At 36.7% G+C, this 22190-nt stretch overlaps 1 protein-coding gene across 3 annotated transcripts in view; it reads left to right on the top strand.

Annotated features, from left to right (window-relative positions):
• LOC125264397 (transmembrane channel-like protein 3) overlaps positions 1 to 22190 on the top strand; it is a 50410-nt gene that overhangs the window by 26291 nt on the left and 1929 nt on the right. For 2 of the 3 annotated variants that reach the window (XM_048183668.1, XM_048183667.1), the window contains 10 exons: positions 5262 to 5390; positions 7163 to 7230; positions 7554 to 7682; positions 9366 to 9476; positions 11657 to 11782; positions 13582 to 13660; positions 13828 to 13870; positions 14034 to 14298; positions 14409 to 14480; positions 19269 to 20514. In XM_048183668.1, the coding sequence (XP_048039625.1) occupies positions 5262 to 5390; positions 7163 to 7230; positions 7554 to 7682; positions 9366 to 9476; positions 11657 to 11782; positions 13582 to 13660; positions 13828 to 13870; positions 14034 to 14298; positions 14409 to 14480; positions 19269 to 20136 (1890 nt within the window). In that variant the 3' untranslated portion in view covers positions 20137 to 20514. Of the gene's footprint in view, positions 1 to 5261; positions 5391 to 7162; positions 7231 to 7553; positions 7683 to 9365; positions 9477 to 11656; positions 11783 to 13581; positions 13661 to 13827; positions 13871 to 14033; positions 14299 to 14408; positions 14481 to 19268; positions 20515 to 22190 lie in introns of those variants that run through there. The other variant, XR_007184076.1, reaches the window with a different exon arrangement.

The following is a 22190-nucleotide window of genomic DNA, read 5'->3' as shown; positions in this document are numbered from 1 at the left end:
TTTAAATGAACATAATTATACACAGATAATTTCCCCCCTTCTGGTCTATATATCCCTGCCTCTCCTGAATTATTTTTATCCGCGGTGGGGATACTCCACAAACCACCAACAGATCATATAAAATACCAAAAATAAAAATGTTTTTTTAAAACATCGACAAGTAAAACGCTGCGTTTATATAGAACTGTCTCTTTACGACCACAAACGGGACACTTTTCAGACACGTATTCCGACTTCACCTCAGCGCCAGGCGCAAGTCAGACGAGCGCGGAAAAGGTAATGTTAGGTGACGACGAGGGAGCTTCAGTTGAACAACAGTGAACTGCGGTCAGATGAGATGTTGTCAGGCTATGTCGATAAAAATTATCATGACTGTCCAATCAGCCGTTATACTGTGCTCGTGGCGCACACTCAAGAATGCAAATGCGCCGGCGCGCGCTGCATACTTACTTTATTATAGCTTACACTGCGTTCCAAATTATTATGCAAGTGACATATCAGTACGATTTCAGTAGAATAAACATTCAGATTTTAGTTTTTCTAAGAAAATGTTTGTTTGTTTATTTATCCATGTCTTTTTAGATAACTGGTATCAATCTCAGACAAAATAATTTGCCAGGTCTATGGAAACCCTACTTAGAGGTTGTTCCGCATTATTAAGCAAGTCACAGTTCTCATGCCATATGGAACGGAAGAAAGATCTTTCTGAAGATGAAAAGCATGAAATGGTCCAATGTTGTGCAAAAGGCATGAAAACAACTAATATTTTGTGAAACTGAATGGAGATTATCAAATTATCATAAGATTTGTGAGTGATTTAGAGCACAGCAGAACTCGGTCAGATAAAGGCTTATTGAGGAAAGTTCCTGTCAAAAAAATGTATTGTATTAAAAGGGGCAGCTCTAAAAAAGCCAGTGTTGAGCAGCAAACAGGTATTTGAAGCTGCTGGTGCCTCTGTAGTCTCAAGAAGCTCTCCATGCAGGCTGGCAGTTGTGCGTAAAGATGCATTTCAGCCACTCCAAACCAAACCTCACAAAGAGAAACATTTAGAGTGGGTTTAGAAATACATGAAGACTCATTTTTTAAATAGTTTTATTCACTGACTAATGTTGTACTACAATAGATGGTCTAAACGGATGGATTTCTGGATGGTTGGTGAATGGCCACCACGTTCCAACAAGACTGCGATGTCAGCAAGGAGCTGGTGGGTGATGATTTGGACTGGAATACTGGGAAGTGAGATGGAAGGTCCCTTTAGGGTCTCTGAGGGTATTAAAATGACTTTTGCAAGATGTGTGAAGTTCATAACTGGCCATTTTCAGCTATGATATAAAAAGGAGGATAGTGCCTTCTGAAATACAACGCACTATGCACTGTCCCATGCTGCAAAAAAACACCACAGCAATAAAACTGTTTGAAAATGTATTTCTACACCCACTCTAAATGTTTCTCTTTGTGAGGTTTGGTTTGGATTGGCTGAAATGCATCTTTACACACAACTGCCAGCCAGCATGGAGAGCTTTTTGAGACTCCAGAGACACCAGCAGCTTCAAATACCTGTTTGCTGCTCAACACTGGCTTTTTTATAGCTGCCCTTTTAATACAATACATTTTTTTGACAGGAACTTTCCTCAATAAGCCTTTATCTGACCGAGTTCTGCTGTGCTCTAAATCACTCACAAATCTTATGATAATTTGATAATCTCCATTCAGTTTTCACACAATATTAGTTGTTTTCGTGCCTTTTGCACAACATTGGACCATTTCATGCTTTTCATCTTCAGAAAGATCTTTCTTCCTCCCCATATTGCATGAGAACTGTGACTTGCTTAATAATGTGGAACAACCTCTAAGTAGGGTTTCCATAGATCTGCCAAATTATTTTGTCTGAGATTTGATACCAGTTATCTAAACAGACATGGATAAATAAACAAACAAACATTTTCTTAGAAAAACTAAAATCGGAATATTTATTCTACTGAAATCTTACTGATATGTCACTTGCATAATAATTTGGAACGCAGTGTAAATAAAGCGCAAAAGAAACTACGAGCATTGACCATCATTGTTCTGTTGTAAGTTAAGTCATGAAATTACCAAAACTGTGCATGTATGTATTTGTTGACATGGTTTTAAAGCTATTGTTATCCAATTTGTTGGCCTTAAAACGTCTTAAAAATGCACATATGTACACCAGGGAAATCTAATTTTTCTCGGGGGAGCATGCCCCCATACCCCCCTGACAAACTACATTTTATGACCTCGGTAATTAAACCCTGCGTATTTCTAATGAAATCTGAGGTAAACATTTTGGACTAAAAGTTTGTATGTGTATGCACTGATCAAAAATAAATGGGGCCAAACGCGATTGAATGTAAAGGTTTGTGTCTCGTTATTCTATTAAAGGTGCCATCGCACGTTTTTTTTACAAGATGTAATATAAGTCTAAGGTGTCCCCTGAATGTGTCTGTGAAGTTGCAGTTCAAAATTCCCCATAGATTTTTTTTAATTAATTTTTTTAACTGCCTATTTTGGGGCATCATTAGAAATGCACCGATTCAGGCTGCGGCCCCTTTAATTGCTCGCGCTCTCCGAGCTCTCGACTCTATCGTTGCATAAACAAAGTTCACACAGCTAATATAACCCTCAAAATGGATCTTTACAAAGTGTTCGTCATGCAGCATGTCTAATCGCGTAAGTATGATATTTATTTGGATGTTTACATTTGATTCTGAATGAGTTTGATAATGCTAACGGCTAATGCTACACTGTTGGAGAGATTTATAAAGAATGAAGTTGTGTTTATGAATTATATAGACTGCAAGAAACAATGGTAACTTTTTAACCACATTTAACAGTACATTAGCAACATGCTAATGAAACATTTAGAAAGACAATTTACAAATATCACTAAAAATATCATGTTATCATGGATCATGTCAGTTATTATTGCTCCATCTGCCATTTTTCACTATTGTTCTTGCTTGCTTACCTAGTCTGATGATTCAGCTGTGCACATCCAGATGTTAATACTGGCTGCCCTTGTGTAATGCCTTGAACATGAGCTGGCATATGCAAATATTGGGGTCATACATATTAATGATCCCGACTGTTACCTAACAGTTGGTGTTATGTTGAGATTCGCCTGTTCTTCGGAGGTCTTTTAAACAAATGAGATTTATATAAGGAGGAGGAAACAATGGAGTTTGAGACTCACTGTATGTCATTTCCATGTACTGAACTCTTGTTATTTAACTATGCCAAGGTAAATTCAATTTTCAATTCGATGGCACCTTTAATAACTACCGATTGATTTTGCATTTCTATCAGAAATTAAGAATTATTAGTGTCATTGTAGTGTTGCAATATCTAAGCTATCTAATACTTTAAATCTCAAGGTTAAATCAGAATTTTTTTGTAAAAATGTTTCTGTAACAGCTGCTAAAAATAGTATATAGCTCCACTGTGGTTTTTAACAAATGTAAAAAAAAAAAAAAAATTAAAAAAAAAAACTTTTCAAAACATCCCGCCCTCTGTTTTTTCACAAATCACACCCTGTGTATACCTATATAATTATTGTCAACTATATTCACAACTCTCACTTTCACTGATATAGCAACATATTTTCTTCTTGCTGTGTAAATATATAATTCATAATGTTAAATTCTCTCATGAGAATTGAATTGCAGTTTCTCGATGTTTCAAGGCATGTGATTGGCTGTTTGCTACTGATGTCACACATGCTTCATGAAGTTAGAATCAAAGCCTCATGATGATCAGCTTCATGGTACCAACAAAGCCTGATTGAATTGGTTTGGTTTTGTCAACTTGAAACTATGTTGAACTATCATCATGGTACAGGCCCCTGGCTGGACCCTTCATAGGCACTAGCCATAGGATCATCACTTAACACATTTGTTCAGTTCACTGCTGACGGTACCTGTTGGCAGAGCCTTCAGCTTGGTCTTGAAGTGAAACTTGAAAACAAAACTGACCCTCTTTACTTTCTTCATTCTGGTTGTTATTGGGCACAATGATTCATTGTTATTCCAAGTGAGCAAAAAATCTCTCTGCATTTTTTTTTTCTTTTTAACTCAATGACTTGTTTCACTCTTAAAATATGGCCAAGCAAAACAAAGCTCTTAAAATATAATGATATAATGATTATCTCACAAAGTTTATTTATGTACACTACAAGACTTCAAAAGTTTGGGGTCGGTAAGATTGTTGAAGTCAAAAATACAGTAAAAACATTGTGAAATATTATTACAATTTAAAACAACTGTTTTCTATTTGAATATATAGTATTTATTCCTGTGATCAAATCTGAATTTTCAGCATCATTACTCCAGTCTTCAGTGTCACATGATCCTTCAGAAATCATTCTGATATGATGATTTGCTGCTCATTTCTGATTATCAATGTTGAAAACAGTTGTGATGCTTCATAAATTTTGTTCTGAATTCTTTCATGAATAGAAAGTTTAAAAGAACAGCATTTATTTGAAACAGAAATCTTTTGTAACACTATAAATGTCTTTGCTGTCCTTATTTTTGATCAGTTCAATGCGTTCTTGCTGAATAAAAAGTATTAATTTCATTTCATTGAATTAGATACAAAATATCAAGAGATTTTTTTCTTAGAGAAATTACTTTTTTGAGCCACTTTTTTCAATTATTTTTAACTAACTCTTCTCAGTCATTTTTCACGGATGTATGAAGTCAGTTCCCCTCAAGTGTCTCTGCTGATGTAGTTTCACCGGATGAACAAATGAACATGTTTGACGAGCAGATGCGTTTTGTTTTCATTTTAAACTATATATTTATTGTTTCAACCTAACAAACCTAATTTTATGAAAAGTTTTGACTGAAAAATGTCATTTGATATGATATTTTGTTATACTAACTGTGACTTAAGAGGCCAAATACTTTTGTGGGGCCACTGTATATAGAGACATACTCAGACACGCTCGATGTTGTTTCTGAGATCTATACAGACACATTATACAGAGGCATTATTGTGACAAACGATATCAATGTTTCCTTCTAGAGGAGATGAATGTAGATTGGATGTGTGGGTTGAAATATCCAGCCCAGCTTTCATTTAATGAAACCGCTGTCAGGTTTGCTGTCTTTCTCTTGGTTTAAATCCAAAGATCTGATTTAGCATCCTGCTTGGAGATACTGATGGTCTGTGGAGGGGTAAAATTGCACCCTCACAAGGTAAATGCAGGCTGTTTATTTTGTTTATCTTATTTACAGGAGATGTTGAAGCTCTCCATCATTGATATGATCTTCACGGTGGCGAGTATCCTGCTCATTGATTTTATCCGGGGACTGGTGGTTCGATACTTGAGTGACTGCTGCTGTTGGGACTTGGAGAGCAAGTTTGTAAGTCTGTTCAAAAACACACTTTGAGAGGTTTTTCCAAGCAGATTTGTGAACAATAACTGCCACCTGTTAAACTGGAATAAGGTATTTTTAACATGTCCGTCAGCACCTGTGATGTGCTGTTGATTACAATAGGGAGATATTTGTTCCTTAAAGGGGTCATGAACTGAGAAATCAACTTTTGATATATAAGAGGTCATCATACTATAAGAATATCCTGTAAATTTCAGAACTGAAAACCTTCTTTGTTAGCTTTTATTGTAACCAAGCCCAGATAACAACTCGTTGTGGAATGTGCCTCTTTATTACGTAATAGTGCGACAAAAGGCCGCCTCTGCAGAAGAAATCAACGCCTACTTCATCATTGCAACGTTAGCCCCACCCACCGTCGTGTTCGTGAGATGAGCAGGAGAGAAGAGCGATACAGGACTAAAATAACATTACCTTTCAAAGGATCCTAATGCAGGAATATGGTTATTTATTTTCAACAATGTGAATGTCTCAGTTGAGCTTTATTTATTTGTATTCGCTACATTTCACTGTGGATTCTTTGGTAAATCAATAGCATTTCAACGCAGGCTTTGCAAACAGACTTCTATGATATGAACTCGACAGTAATGCAACAACATGTCAGTAACTGTGTTAATTCAAATGCTTGATCTGATATTAATAATTCATGTGCAGTCAGATGTTCTTATGTGTCAGTAAATCAAGCCTAAATGGTCAACTTCACGTTGTTTCTCTTAGTAGGATGAAAATAATCTAGTTATTTAAACTGTGATTAAATTATATATAGAAAGCGATCAGAGAACGCTCCCTTTACAATCGCTGGAGCTGTCAATCAAACAGCGTGAGTTTATCAGTGAGTAAACCTTGAGAACTGTAATAGTAAAAACGTGCTAAAAGTTTTCGAGAGAGTAACACTTAGCTATTTCAAATGGAAAGATGTCAGCCAATCACAGCAGTGGGCGTTTACACTGAAATCTCACAGCAGACACGCCCCTTAAAACAGAGCGTTCAAATCAGAGGGATATAATCAGGATTGGAAAAATGCCTTTTATTTCTAAATTATGACCATTTTTGATGTAAAAATCATACTAACATTATAAATGCACCCCAGAAAACATCATTTAAACAACGCAGTTCATGACCCCTTTAAAAGTCATTAATCTCTCAAAATATGAAAACATAGACATTTATAGTAATGCATTTATAATGGACCTTAGTAATACACCTTCTCTTTTTTTTTCATTTCCAAAACAAGGCGTTATAAACATACAGTCTACTTATTGAGTTGTTTTGTTGAGTGCCTTGATGTTGAATGAAAAAAATTCTACTGGACAAAAACACATTTTTATTTATGTCAAATTAAATAGGGCATCTGCAGAAAATATGTACTATTTCATGTGTGATACGACTAAAGAAGTAAACTTACTACTTGTCATTTATGTTTTGGATCCTAAATTTTCTATAACAGGGATTTCTAAACTTTATTTATTTATTTATTTTTGTCGTCCAAACCTCTTTGACCTAAAATATTTACTTGAAGTAATATTTGATATAATTTAACAACACGTTCGGATGTTCATGGTTCTCTGATGGTCACATGACATACAGGTAATCACATAAAACTTGACACATGTTTTAGTAAGTGTTTCATTGTCAGTATTATTTATTTTAAATTATGATTTAATTAATTATTAGCTTTTCAACAACTCGCAAATCAATCCCTGCTCTATAACATGTTTGAATAAATTGTATTCCCTTTCCAGCCAGAATATGGTGAATTTAAAATAGCTGAAAATGTCCTTCATCTGATATACAACCAGGGAATGATATGGTAAGTGATGATTTATCCATTTGTCTGCACATTATCTTAGACATGATCATGATTATAATATCAAAAGAAATGCATCACAATGATTATTTTTATCTCTGATACACACAGTCCTAAAATATTTAAAATACTCTATATCTCTCTCTGTATTGTTATACATAAGCGTATCTATCTATATCTGCAATAAACTGTCCTATTGCCGTGGTGCTCCATTGCCCTTCAGCTTTTTAATCCCACAATAATGACTTTTCCGAAGCTCTATGTGCACAAGCAGAACTCCTTTAAGAGGGGAAATAAATCTTTCCTGTCTTTCTCTCCCCCTGTAGGATGGGAGCATTCTTTTCTCCCTGTCTGCCCGCCTTTAACGTCCTGAAGCTCATTGGGCTGATGTACCTGCGGAGCTGGGCTGTGCTGACCTGTAACGTCCCCCATCAGCAGGTCTTTAAGGCCTCCAGGTCAGTGAGGCAGAATGAGGTCATTAGAGGGTAGACATTCATTTACTGCAGATCTGATATGAGTGTAGCTGACCTGCGACAATCTGCCATAATTTGCTTACAACATAACTAAACCATTTAAAACACTAGTTTCATAAATCCCTGGGCCAGTTAAACTGGATGCAATTCCAGTTAATTTGTAGTTTAACTGTTTGCATTTCCAGGACTTTCATAATTTCAATTTGTTTGTGATTACTGCAACATGCGTTTTTTGGGACTCAACTTAAAAACAATTTAGAGCTGTTGAATTGTTTTGAGTCTGTTATTTCCTTGAAATGTAAAATATTATTTTGATATTATATATTCATTTTTATTTACAGGTTTTATTATTATTAGTTTGTAATTATTACAAGACAGATGCTTTAAAATAGCTTGAATGTAACACCCTTGCTTCATTTAGTATAAGCGGATGCATGAATATGCAAATTAGCCCCGCCTTCATTCAATCACAGAAGCTCAGAATACCGTTCCACTCGGTCAACTGCGTTTTATTTATCACTTTCTACAACGTCGACGTACACATAACAGTAATTAATAGGCCTTTTGCTTAACTACGTTACCAAATAATGTGTTGTAAATGCTACACAAACCATGTTCGCCATCTCGGTCTGCCTTCTAAAAATCAGCATGCTTAGAAACGTTTTGAACAACTCAGACGTCTCCACGTCAATGGAGAAAGGCATATAGTTCATCATAACATCGTAACATACCTCATATACATAATTCACCCACTATATTGCTAAATGTACAGGATTTTTTTTTCATATCTACAGGGATAACCTGGCTTCTCTTGAGACTTGGTCACAGTAATGATATGCTAAAGCCCGCCCACACGTTGACGTGATTGGTTACAATGTAGTTTTTTTTAGCGATTTCAAACCGTGTTTTTGAGACTTTCCTTGGTTCACTGCAATTTTAAAAAGAAAATACTCAGCAATGGTGTTTGAACACGTGATGAATTTGCACATGATTTGTCTTAAAGCATTTTAAAAACATCACATAGACATATAAACAACATTAAAAACTTGACTTTCACCACAGGGGGTCTTTAACCTAAACGAATAACTGTGATTTCTACATCTTTCTTAGCTTGAAAGCCTCTCCAACCTATTTCTACATGTTTCTTTTGCTGGTAAAACAACGTTTTTGAAGATTAAAATGGCTGGAGTGTAAATTCCTCTGACAAGAGCTGTAATGTGAAACCATTTTCGTTTTTTACGAGCTGTGAGATTAATTTAAAATTGGCGAGCATTCGGTGTACGGATCAGGGACTCTCTGAACGGTACGCTTTTGTTCTCTGCTTCACTGAATCCAAACCCCTCTCATTTTCCAGTGTGGTGAGTACAGAAGATAGCAGTGCATACTTCAGTGTGACAAAGCGTCTCTTTAAGATTAATGCAATTGCATCTTCATCGAAGCTTTATCAGTCAGTCACAGATGTGAGGCGAAACATTACAGTGTAGCCTAAACATATATCATCTTCAACGATACTGCTGGGTTTGATACGATATAAAGGAATCATGTCACTGCAGGCGTGGAGTGTAAAACTTATCATCAGATATTGTGAAATGGTCAAATCATTGTAGTTTCGTTGTGTATCTGAGTTAGTCCTTTACTGGGATTGTTTTTAATTTTATTCCCCAGATCAAATAACTTCTATCTGGCGATGCTTCTCTTCATGCTTTTCCTGTGTATGTTACCGACCATTTTTGCCATTGTGAGGTACCGGCCGTCTCAGTACTGTGGGCCATTCAGGTAAATAATATGGGATGGCGTTTGAATCTAATGTCATTCAAGGTGATGTATATAATTTTTTTGGGATGTTGAAATACTTTCACGGATCCCAGAGATCTGCAAAGAATAAGTTTTGGTAACACTTTAGTATAGGGAACACATATTCACTATTAACTATGACTTAATAAACGTCTCAATAAACGACTCAATAAATGCCTAACTACTGCTTATTAATAGATAATAAGGTAGTTGTTAAGTTTAGTTATTGGGTAGAATTAAGAATGTAGAATAAGGCATTAATATGTGCTTTATAAGTACTAATAAACAGCCAATCTTCTAGTAATATGCAAGCTAATAAGCAACTAGTTAAAAGACCCTAAAATAAAGTGTTACCAAAGTTTTTTAAGTGGTTTTTGCCATTTTGTTTGGTGACACTAATGGAAATGCAAAGATATGGCAGAGATGGTACATTGCAAATTGCATACTTGAAATCATATCTTTATTATTATTATTATTATTATTATACATTTTTTTATGTATCAGCTGCCAGAGTTCGTGCCAGGAGTCACAGGCAGCTGCCACGAACATTTGTCGCCGTTTCTGCTTTAAACTACACTGTTTTTTGTTTTTGTTTTTTAAATAAAAGATTTGATTATGCATATTATACCACAGGGTTCCCACCCGCCTTGAAAACTTATTGAAAACAAATATTGGTCCTTGAAAGTGCTTGAATTAAATTTGAAATTTTGTGAAAATTATATCAGTCCTAGTATATTTGTTTGGAATATTGTTTTGGAACCAAACAGATAATTATATCAGGAAAAATAATTACTATGGTAGTCAATGGGGGGCGAAATCTGTTTGGTTACTGACATTCTTCCAAATATCTTTCTCTGTGTTCAGCAGAACAATGAAATTCAAACAGGTTTGGAACAACTTGAGGGTGAATAAATGATGACAGAATTTACATTTTTGGGTGAACTAACCCTTTAAAAAGTCAGAATTGCTTGAGTATAAAGCCACAATTGTGTCTTATAAAGTCAGAATTGTGATATATAAATTGCAATTCAGATTTTTTTTCTCAGAAGTACTCATTTATATCTCTCAATTCTGACATTCTTTTCTCAGAATTGCAAGCTTATATCTATAATATATTGTAAATATTCTGACTTTAAGCCACAATTATGATCCATATAATCCTTTTTTTTTTCACTCAATTGCAAAATGTATTTTTATAATATTCTTTCTATATTATAATGTTTTTACTCAAGTAATGATTCATAAAAAAATGAAAACCAAAATTAGTATGGATTAATTGTTAACATTAGGGATAAGAAAGCTGCAAACAGTTTTAATATATTTCCAAAATTAATGTACAAATGATTCTGGACCTTACGGGTTAAAATGGATGCGGATGCAATAGGAGGATTAAAATGTTATGTATTGTAAGAGGTACGTCATGACGTTCCATATGTGATGTGAATTAGATAGGTGCTTGATATAAAATAAATGGTGCTTGAAAAAGTCCTTGAAAGTCCTTGAATCTGGTGTTCATGAAAGAATGGGAACCCTGATACCAGCAAGCAGATGCGACCAGAATATGAACCCAGTGTAAACCAGTGAAATTTTGAAACACTTATGACGTAACAAAGCCTTGTTTACTGAAATCACGTGACTAATTAATTAATAGTAATTAATGACAGAATTTTCAGTTTTGGGTGAACTAACCTGTAACTAAACTGTTTGCAACAGTTGTGGGGCGCCACTGAATCAATCTGGGGGGGAAATAATACTATGGTTTGGAACGGCTTGAGTAAATGATGACAGAAATTTCATTTTGGGGTGAACTATCCCTTTAATGCAAAATAAATCCAGGGGGATCAGTCTTGTATCATCCTGAAGTGGTTTATTTTGCAGTGATGCCTAGTGGACTCTCAATTACTACACATGCACATTCAAAATAATTGAATAAACGACTTGAAATATTGAGTTGAGTTGAAATGTTATGTTACGCGAAAGAGACAGTAGAGTGATATGAGATATGAAGAAAATTGTTTAATCAGTTTAGTGTCAATATGATAGATTACAGAATGATTGACCAGTTACAATCATTTATTCCAGAGCACAACATGAAATGTTATAATTTACATGATAATACATGTCTTTCTGCATTTCCTCACATCTTCTCTGCCTCTCTGAAGTGGCCAGGAGAAGATTTACGACATCATCTCCGAAACCATTGCCAACGACTTCCCGATGTGGTTCAATAAAGTGATGAGTTACGTCACCAGTCCTGTGGTGGTGCTGCCCGCTTTGCTTCTACTCTTGTAAGTACTTCTATCCACACTGACCTTAATTACCACAGAGAAAAGAGCTTGGAAATAAAAGCCCATCAAGACAATTGTTGATGTTGGCTTGACAAAGCCCTGACTAAAAAAAATTAATTAAAATGTTCTGGATGGTTACTACTACAGTTCAAAATGTTCGGGGTCTGTGAGATTGTTTTTATCTCTCTTTTGTTCACCACGGCTGTATTTATTTAACAGTAATATTGTGAAATATTATCACAATTTAAAATGACTGTTTTCTATTTTAATATATTGTAAAATGTAATTTATTCCTGTGATCAAAGCTGAATTTTCAGCATCATTACTCCAGTCTTCAGTATCACATGACCCTTCAGAAATCATTCTAATATGATGATTTGCTGCTCAAGAAACATTTCTGATTATCAAAAAGCTTTGTTTTTTTCAGCATTCTTTGATGAATAGATATATAGTTACAAAAGATTTCTCTGTTTTCACTGTCACTTTTGATCAATTTAATCCATCCTTGCTGAAAAGACATGAATAAAAAACTTACTGACCCCCATTTTTGAACAATAAATGGGGATCTATGTGAAATTCAGATATTTTTTATATCTGCTGTTAAAAAAACAGGTTGATTACATTAGGACAGTGGTTCCCAAACTGGGGTACATGAACAAAATGCTAGTAGTTCATTTAATTCTACGTTAAAATAATATTAAAATAGAGCATGTATTTCTAACTGTCAAAATGTCGTAAATCCAGTACATTTAATCAAATTACCTCATCATTTGCAGTCAAAAATGACTGTATCCACACAAGCAGCATGCATATGATAGATTGTGTGCAGAATCTGCTGCCTTAAATCGTGCTAAATTACTGTCGTTCTCGACAATATACACCTTTTGTAAAAGTGGGGATTCAGCACTTACTCGCATGAAGAACAAATATAGACACAGATAATGGATTAATTTCGATTTAAGACTTAAAACTTTCTCCGGTACAAAAACATACCTTGTGTGAGTTCTTGTATTTAATGATGATAACGAGCAAGAATGCAATTGTTCCCAAATATCCACATGACTGCAAACGTGACATTATTATACAACAGGTCAAAAAACAAAACGTACATTTTAAACACAGTACTGCTAGTATTTACTCTATTTTGCAATGAAATAATAACGAACACCACAGCAGAACTACAACACACGTCCGTGTTTCGCGAACAATTCTGCGGCTTTGAACGAATCGTGAGAGTCAATGATTCAATGATTCATTCACAGCCACTTGCTTCGTTACTGAATGAATGACTCGATGACTCACTCATAAAAACAGTGACTTGCTGCCACCTACTGGTGGTTTTAGTTTAATATTTAAAAGTTTTACTTAGTTTTACCATCATTGCATATTTCTCTATTGAACATTCTTATTTAAAACATTATTTATTTTATAAAGTTATTCATAAAGGTAAAAAAATATGCACTGGAAAATCAATTTAGGGGGCAAAAATTGTCCCTTAATGGTAAAGGTGTGACTGCAGTCAAAGTGTAAAGTGTATGCGGAAGGATGGTAATGCCTTCAGGGGGTACTCCACGCTAAAAAGTTTGGGAACCACTGCATTAGGAAGAACATAGCCTCACGCTTATGCTGAGTTTGGAGGATTTAGATTGAAAGCTAGATTGATTAGAGAGTTCGAAAAAGCCTTTTATCCCTGTTTGTACAATAAGAGCAAGTCGGTTTAGTCAAGCCAGCATAATTCGACCAGGCAAGCATGCCTTCATTGCACTCAACCTTGTGCTTTTTGTCACTGTATCTTCCAGCATGCTGATCTACTACCTACAATCCATCGCTAGATCACTCAAAGTCACCAACAGCCAGCTGAGACTGCAGCTGCAGACCGTGAGTCACTCTAAATGGAATATCATTATGATACATTTCAGTTCATTTAGCAAATCCGTGATTTACAATAAGGAACCCGAGCGAAACAGGATAAGGTCTTTGGATTTCATATAATCTCATTTCTCCAGCAGTTTATTTTATAACACTAATTAAATTTCCTGTTGCAGGAGCGCACAGACGACAAGAAGAAAGTATTTCAGTTAGCTGCAGGTACTTTGTCTATAAACCATCTTCATTACGAATATAAGGGAATGTTTCGGAGCACATTTCAGGCCGCTGAGCGTGATGTACTCACAATATATAACGTCATAAGGCAATATCAGCTTGTCACCAGTTGGCTGGACATTTAGGTGTGTAAATGTGTGATTTACAGCACGTCTGCAGGCACCTGAGGGCGGCGATAAAAAGCCGGAACAAGAGAGCGACATCACTAGCGTGGAGTCGTCCGCCCGCTCCACCTCCCCTCCGCGGCGCAACGGTAGCGTCACCAACTTCGAATCTCCCGTCCGGCATGGCAACAGCATCCGGACCATAACCCAGTCGGCTTCACGGGCTGACGTCCCCGGAACGGCCGGAGCGACGCGGAGTCCCTCTGTCCCAGTGCGGCAGAAACACAAAGCGGAGCACGTAGCCAGTAGGTCTGTGCTGCTCTGTGGTATAAGAGCTTTATATTTCAATTCACTGCTGCTTAGGTTCCATACATCTGCTGTTCATGAAGCTTCACTGCCCTCCATTTCTGCCTGTGTAGTGCTTTCAGAATGTACAGCAGCCCCTCAGTTCCTCAAAGACAAGTACGACGAGTGGAGTACATACCCATCAGGTTTGGTATATTCATGAAGTCTGATTATGAATTCTGTTTCTGCCTATTCTGTTTCTAATACAAATCAAGCTCTGTCAACAGCGTTTGTGGTATAATGTAGATTACTGCAGAAAATAATTTCAGCTTAGCCTTCATTTTCATGTTTTGTTTATTTAAAGGTAAAAATAATTGTTCCAGCAACTAAAAACCTATTAAAAATCATTTCCGTTAATTGAAATAAAGCTGAAATAAAATATAAATATTAGATGATTTTTTTTTAATTTAATTTATTTCAGTTACTTGCCAAGGCAACACTTGCAATTTTCATCATTTTTTTTTTAATTACTAAAACTGAAATGAAAATAAAGCTAAATAGATATATATTAAAAAAAAAAACTTAAAAAAAAAAAATTACAAAAGCACTTATATATGCTTTATAAATATATGAATAAACACTAATTCAAACTAATAATACTATAATAGTAAGTAAATAAATAATACTAAAAGAACACTGGATTACAGTAAGGAGGTTAGAGTAGAATACACACGAGTTTGAACGACTTTAGGTTTTATTAAGTCGACATTTATGTGATTAAAATCGAATCGACATTGACTAGTTGCTGATGACATCATTATAGGGGAACTATTATGCCCCTTTTTACAAGATGTAAAATAAGTCTCTGATGTCCCTAAAGTTGTAGCTCAAAATACCCCACAGATCATTTTTTTTTGTTAAAATTGACACTTTTTGCGGGTGAGCCATTTTTTGTGTGTGTCACTTTAAATGCAGATGAGCTGCTGCTCCCAGCCCCCTTTCAAGAAGAGGGCGGAGTTTCAAAAGCTCATGCTCCTGGCACACTGGCAACAACAAAACAGGACAATCTCACGCACTAAAAGTGTCAGAAACTGTCAGTAGAGGTGTTCAGCCTTGTATGTTTCAGAATCAACATTTGTGAAAATTCATTTATGAAGCAGTCTGGCACAAAATGTTTGGCGCAAATGTTTAAGAATTAATTGTAGGGGGGAATCTGAATCAGCTCATTTGAAGAGATTTTTTTGCTCTTGATTTATGGGAATTATTTAAAAAATGAGTGGATTTTTACCATTATAGGCTGGTTGTTCACATTCAGCTTACAAACGGCCGCACCCACCACTATATACTTGTTGACATACTGTAAGACTAGTGTGACAGAAGCACTTACTGAAGTTGTGTGTGTGTGTGTGTAAAGTAATTCATCCAAACTTTTGGAATGTCATACCATGTGCCTTTCGCTTGATATGCATGAAGCCCACTCAATAACAGGATTTATGTTAGTAATTCATAACCAGAAGTTCACCCACTTACAAAATTAGTCCCTGCTCAAAAGGATGATTTAGACAGCTTTAAAGACCCAACCATAAACTGCACTAAACTCTTTATGAATAATTAATGTTAAGTGCTTTAACAAAATAAAATTTTTTAAACCTTTCAGAACACTGGCTTGCTAATTGTTTATGTGCATTACTGCTTTTTATATCTTTCTCTTGATTTTTGATGTGACTTTTTTTTTTCCCACACAAAATTATTTTCTTTAGTAATCAACATTAACATGCCATAGTTAAAGACACAATTCGTCTGCGAGCACTTAACTACGGAGCCCCTGAAGGGACATGATGAAGGAAAAAAATATGAGATGGGAAGAAAAAATATATTTCAATGCTCCCTCACAAAAACTTTTGCGTTCCCTTGCAAAAACTTTTGCGTTCCCTTGCAAAAACTTTTGCTTTCCCTCAAGAAACTTTGCGTTGCCCCCAAAAACTTTGCGTTCCCTCGCAAAAAGTTTTGCGTTCCCGGAGAAACTTTGCGTTGCCCCAAAAAACTTTGCATTCCCTCGCAAAAAATTTTGTGTTCCACAGAGAAACTTTGCATTCCCTGGCAAAAACGTTTGTGTTCCCTTTCAAAAAATTTTGCATTCCCCAAGAAACTTTGCATTTCCTCGCAAAAAATTTTGCATTCCCCCGAGAAACTTTGCATTCCCTCACAAAAATGTTTGCATTCCCCAGAGAAACTTTGCGTTCCCTCGCAAAGATTTTTGCATTCCCCAGAGAAACATTGCATTCCCTCGCAAAAAATTTTGCATTCCCCCGAGAAACATTGCGTTCCCTCGCAAAGATTTTTGCATTCCCCAGAGAAACTTTGCGTTCCCTCGCAAAAATGTTTGCATTCCCCAGAGAAACATTGCGTTCCCTCGCAAAGATTTTTGCATTCCCCAGAGAAACTTTGCGTTCCCTCGCAAAAATGTTTGCATTCCCCAGAGAAACTTTGCGTTCCCTCGCAAAAATGTTTGCATTCCCCAGAGAAACTTTGCGTTCCCTCGCAAAGATTTTTGCATTCCCCAGAGAAACATTGCGTTCCCTCGCAAAAAATGTTTGCATTCCCCGAGAAACATTGCGTTCCCTCGCAAAGATTTTTGCATTCCCCAGAGAAACTTTGCGTTCCCTCGCAAAAATGTTTGCATTCCCAGAGAAACTTTGCGTTCCCTCGCAAAAATGTTTGCATTCCCCAGAGAAACTTTGCGTTCCCTCGCAAAAATGTTTGCATTCCCCAGAGAAACTTTGCGTTCCCTCGCAAAAATGTTTGCATTCCCCAGAGAAACATTGCGTTCCCTCGCAAAAATTTTTGCATTCCCCAGAGAAACTTTGCGTTCCCTCGCAAAAATGTTTGCATTCCCCAGAGAAACTTTGCGTTCCCTCGCAAAAATGTTTGCATTCCCCAGAGAAACATTGCGTTCCCTCGCAAAGATTTTTGCATTCCCCAGAGAAACATTGCGTTCCCTCGCAAAAAATGTTGCATTCCCCTGAGAAACTTTGCGTCCCTCGAGAAACTTTGCATTCCCTCGCAAAAAGTTTTGCGTTCCCTCGAGAAACTTTGCGTTGCCCCGAAAAACTTTGCATTCCCTCGCAAAAAATGTTGCGTTCCACAGAGAAACTTTGCATTCCCTGGCAAAAACGTTTGTGTTCCCTTTCAAAAAATTTTGCATTCCCCAGAGAAACTTTGTGTTCCCTTTCAAAAAATTTTGCATTCCCCAGAGAAACTTTGCATTCCCTCGCAAAAAGTTTTGCGTACCCTCGAGAAACTTTGCATTCCCTCACAAAAAGTTTTGCGTTCCCTCGAGAAACTTTGCATTCCCTGGCAAAAAAGTTTTGCGTTCCCCGAGAAACTTTGTGTTCCCTGGCAAAACCTTTTGCGTTCCCTCACAAAAACGTTTGCGTTCCCTCGAGAAACTTTGCGTTTGCTCGCAGAAATTTTGCGTTCCCTTGCAAACGGCTCTAAAGGTTTTGCGAACACACACAAAGATTCTCATCATTTTTTCCCACCACCCTGTCCCTTTAGGAGCTCTGTACTTAATTCACAACTATAAAAAATTATTTGCATATTATGACTTAAAAGTTTTCTGCATTTCATATTGTACTTGGCGCTGTGTGTCTACTAAAGGAAAAAATATGTAGATGCTGTTCATTGAGCTTAACTTGAGGGGGAAAATAACTTTTTTTCACTTTAAGACTCTTACATTATTCTGTCATATTAGGGGCCGGTTGCATAAACTACAAAGACTAGTCTTACAAGTTGCACAGTTTTTAAGACTGTTCATAACTGATTTAAGTCAAGTACATAAAAACGTTGATTGGTCTCATTTGAAACCAAACTGTAACACTGATTGCCCCTTGATTTAACGCTAGTTGGTCATACTAGTACTTAAAGGTGCTAAAGAGGATCTTTTCGTCGACTGAGAAACCAAAGACTGTTACTGAGTTTTTGAAATGAGCGCATGTGTAAGAACAACCCCCCTCCTTCACAGCTCGTTTCGAGGGAACGCCTCGCGTGCACGAGTATCAACACGAATGTTTACCACCGGCATTCACTGTGTCGTGTTAGTGGATTCATTATGTCGGACTCACCGCAGGTAACTCATAATCTGCAGTTGTTATTCCTGTCTCCGGACAAAAACATTGCATGCGGCGCCTGTGGAGTGTGGAAAGTTACTGGAGCGCGCAGCCACGCTCGTCTCTCACAAGGAACGTCACGGCAGTGATTGACAAGCCAGAGGGCCAATCGATTACGCGATGATCGCGTAATCGATTGGCTGATGTTTTTAAGGCCCTACCTTGTGCACAGATGATGTATATTAATATTATTCCTTTCAGTGCACCTAATAAATAGTCTTTGTTCAGTTAGTAAAGACAGTTTCAAGTAATATTGCAAAAATGTATAATAAAAAAAATGTATAACAAAACATCCTCTTTAGCGCCTTTAAGCACAGTCTTAACATATTGGTTATGTTTATGCAACTGGCAGCAGATCAGGGATAGGGAACTTCAGTGCTTGCACTTTGAGAGTAAAACTTCATTAGGCTTCACCTTTCATTTCATGAAATGCAGTGCACTTCATACTACTTAATTAAGAGGGCAATTCACCCAAAACTGAAAATGTTGTCGTCATTCCCACCTTATATTGTTTTCTTTTTTTCTGTGAAACACAAAATGAACTCTTAGGAAGAAAACAGGCAGAATGATTTATGGTGTTTTTAGTCCTTGACAGCATAAATCACCATCATCTTTTTGTTTCTCAAAAGAAAGAAAACACGTCATGGAATGACATAGTAAACAACGACAAAAAATAAATAAATAAAGTTTTGGGTGAATTATTCCTTTAGCATAACACAAGCTGCATCATAAAGGTAAATGTCTTTCTCAAGTTTATGGAAGGTAGGGTGAATATATATACTACCATACATATTCATGTCACATGTTGCATTCTCTGATATCCAGGCATTCTGGATACTTGGGCAGCACCAGCGGTTCCTGCCGCTCCAAGTCCCACCACAACATGGCCTACAACCCATGCACACGGTATGGCGAGAACATCCATTCCGAGCCAGTGTTTCGGAAAACCCTCCGGCCCGTGCACAATGAGCCCGGCGTAATCACGGCTCAGAGCTACGTGGGCCGTCGGGCACACACGACACGCTACGTCATCGTCAACGAACATGAAGCTCGCAAGAAGCTTGTGCGCTCCACTACACGCGTACCGAGACATTACCGCCTAGTAGATGAACCGACGGAGATTGTAGAGCTGTATCCACGTAACGTGAAGTGTTACATTCCTCGTACCCCTCACCGCAGCCACCAGCCACACCTCAGCGAGGAAGAGGAGGAGGTAGAGGAAGACCCGAAGAGCAGCACGAGGAGGGGATCGAACCGTCCGCGATCACTGTCGGACCTCCATCAGAGCGCACGGTTCTACATTGGCGACGCCATAAACAGTCAGTTGTCTATGGAGCAGGGTTTATATGGCGACGAAGAAGAGGATGATCAGGAAGACGACTGGGTGAACGATGGCTCGCACCCTTGCTCTCAAACAAACATCCGAGGCCCAGAGTCAGCTCACAGGTACGGCGAACAATATGTCAAGCCCAAGACCAAGCATAAAGTGGAGCCTTCGCTGACCGAGTCAGATTCGGCGTCGCTGGCGTCTAGTAGCGACCAACAAAACAGCAGCACGGACCAGTACATTCAGGTCATTCACAACAAGGACAAGTACCTGAAGCCCAGTGCTAAGCTGACCAAAAAGAAATCCAAGACCAGCATTAAACTCAATGCATCTGGCACCAATGATCTTGTCTGCTCCAATGTTTAACCTGTGTAGATCTAAAACAGAGATTATGGCTCTGTTCAAAAACCCTAGTGAGCTGTCTACATAGGAAGCATTAAGGCCTCGTAGGCGCACACCAATACGAAGACTGTTTCAAAAGGTAGGTTGCATTATTATCCTGCCTTACCATCAATGCAGCATCATATGCATCCTTTCCCAGAATGCACTGTTCCAAACAACTAGGAATTCCCAACTTGGAATAGAGTGCTGGAGTGATGATGTGTTTTTGTATTCCAGCCTGGAAGTTGGCATCGTCCTGGTTCCCTCTACAAATTCCATTGTTTTTTGTATTATTATGGAAGCTTGATTTCGCCACTAAATAGAAAATAAAAAAAAGGTAATTGTGACTTTTTATCTCGCAATTGTGACTTTTTTCTCTCTCTCTCTCTTATGAGATATAAACTCACAATTGCGAGAAATAAAGACTTTTCATCAATCGTGAGTTATAAAGTCCAATTCTGAGGGAGAAAAAATTACTTTTTTTCTCAGAATTGAGAGTTTATATCTTGCAATTCTGACTTTATAACTCGCAATTGTGTATTATAAAGTCAGAATTGCAAAATATAAACAATTCTGACTGAAAAAAAGTCAAAATTGTGAAGATATATCACAATTTTATAACTCACAATTCTGACTTTATAACTCAATTCTGATTATAACGCTATTGCGCAATTCTGAGAAAAAGTCACAATTGTGACGATATATCACAATTTTATAACTCACAATTCTGACTTTATAACTCTCAATTCTTATTATAACGCAATTGCAACTTTATATTGCACAATTCTGAGAAAAAAGTCAAAATTGTGAAGATATATCACAATTTTATAACTCACAATTCTGACTTTATACTGTAACTCTCAATTCTGATTATAACGCTATTGCAACTTTATATTGCGCAATTCTGAGAAAAAAGTCAAAATTGTGAAGATATATCACAATATTATAACTCGCATTTCTGACTTTATAACTCTCAATTCTTATTATAACGCAATTGCGACTTTATATTGCGCAATTCTGAGAAAAAAGTCAAAATTGTGAAGATATATCACAATATTATAACTCGCATTTCTGACTTTATAACTCTCAATTCTTATTATAACGCAATTGCGACTTTATATTGCACAATTCTGAGAAAAAGTCAAAATTGTGAAGATATCACAATTTTATAACTCGCAATTCTGACTTTATAACTCTCAATTCTTATTATAACTCAATTGCGACTTTATATTGCGCAATTCTGAGAAAAAAAGTCAATATTGTGAAGATATATCACAATTTTATAACTTGCAATTCTGACTTTATAACTCTTAATTCTTATTATAACGCAATTGCAACTTTATATTGCGCAATTCTGAGAAAAAAAGTCAGAATTTCGAGTTTATATCACAATTCTGACTTTTTAACACACAATTGTGAGTTTATATCACGCAATTCTGACTTTATAACTCACAATTTTGTTTATATCACGCAATTCTGAGGAAAAAAGTCTGAATTGTAAGATAAAAAGTCGCAGTTAGGTTTTTATTTTTTATTCAGTGGTGGAAACAAGCTTCCATAGGATTATTGTAGAACTAAAGTTTATGATTCTTACACTTTTTTTTTTTTCACAACAATAATCTTCATGAATGAACACTCTTTACTTCTAGCAATTTGTATAAGTAAAGTTAGAAAGAAACTACACGACGGTTGCATGATTTTGTCATTTCCAACAATTTTCCCTGAAAGTTTGTGTGCTATTATAGTTTGCAGGTGCTCGGTTACAAACACAACTAGGCTGAGAACGCGGATTAGTTAGTAGTTTACCTGTTTGGTATGGTGATCTTTAATTTCCCTGACATCCTCTGTAGTCCCATTTAACCACTTGTTAGCAACCGCCTTTTTCAAGACGAGCAAAAAAAAAAAAAATCAGAAGTGGGTATTACTGATGCATTTTATGTTGTAGAATAAAACAAAAATATCATGAAAATATCATTTAAGACCCATTTAAAACCCATTGACTTCAGGACGATGGAAACGGAAGTGCAAAAATGCTGACT

Source organism: Megalobrama amblycephala, linkage group LG3, assembly GCF_018812025.1.
Source record: "Megalobrama amblycephala isolate DHTTF-2021 linkage group LG3, ASM1881202v1, whole genome shotgun sequence".
In the NCBI taxonomy this organism is placed as follows: domain Eukaryota; kingdom Metazoa; phylum Chordata; class Actinopteri; order Cypriniformes; family Xenocyprididae; genus Megalobrama; species Megalobrama amblycephala.
The sequence above is the reverse complement of the archived record's forward strand: the minus strand, read 5'-3'. Positions and strand labels throughout refer to the sequence as shown.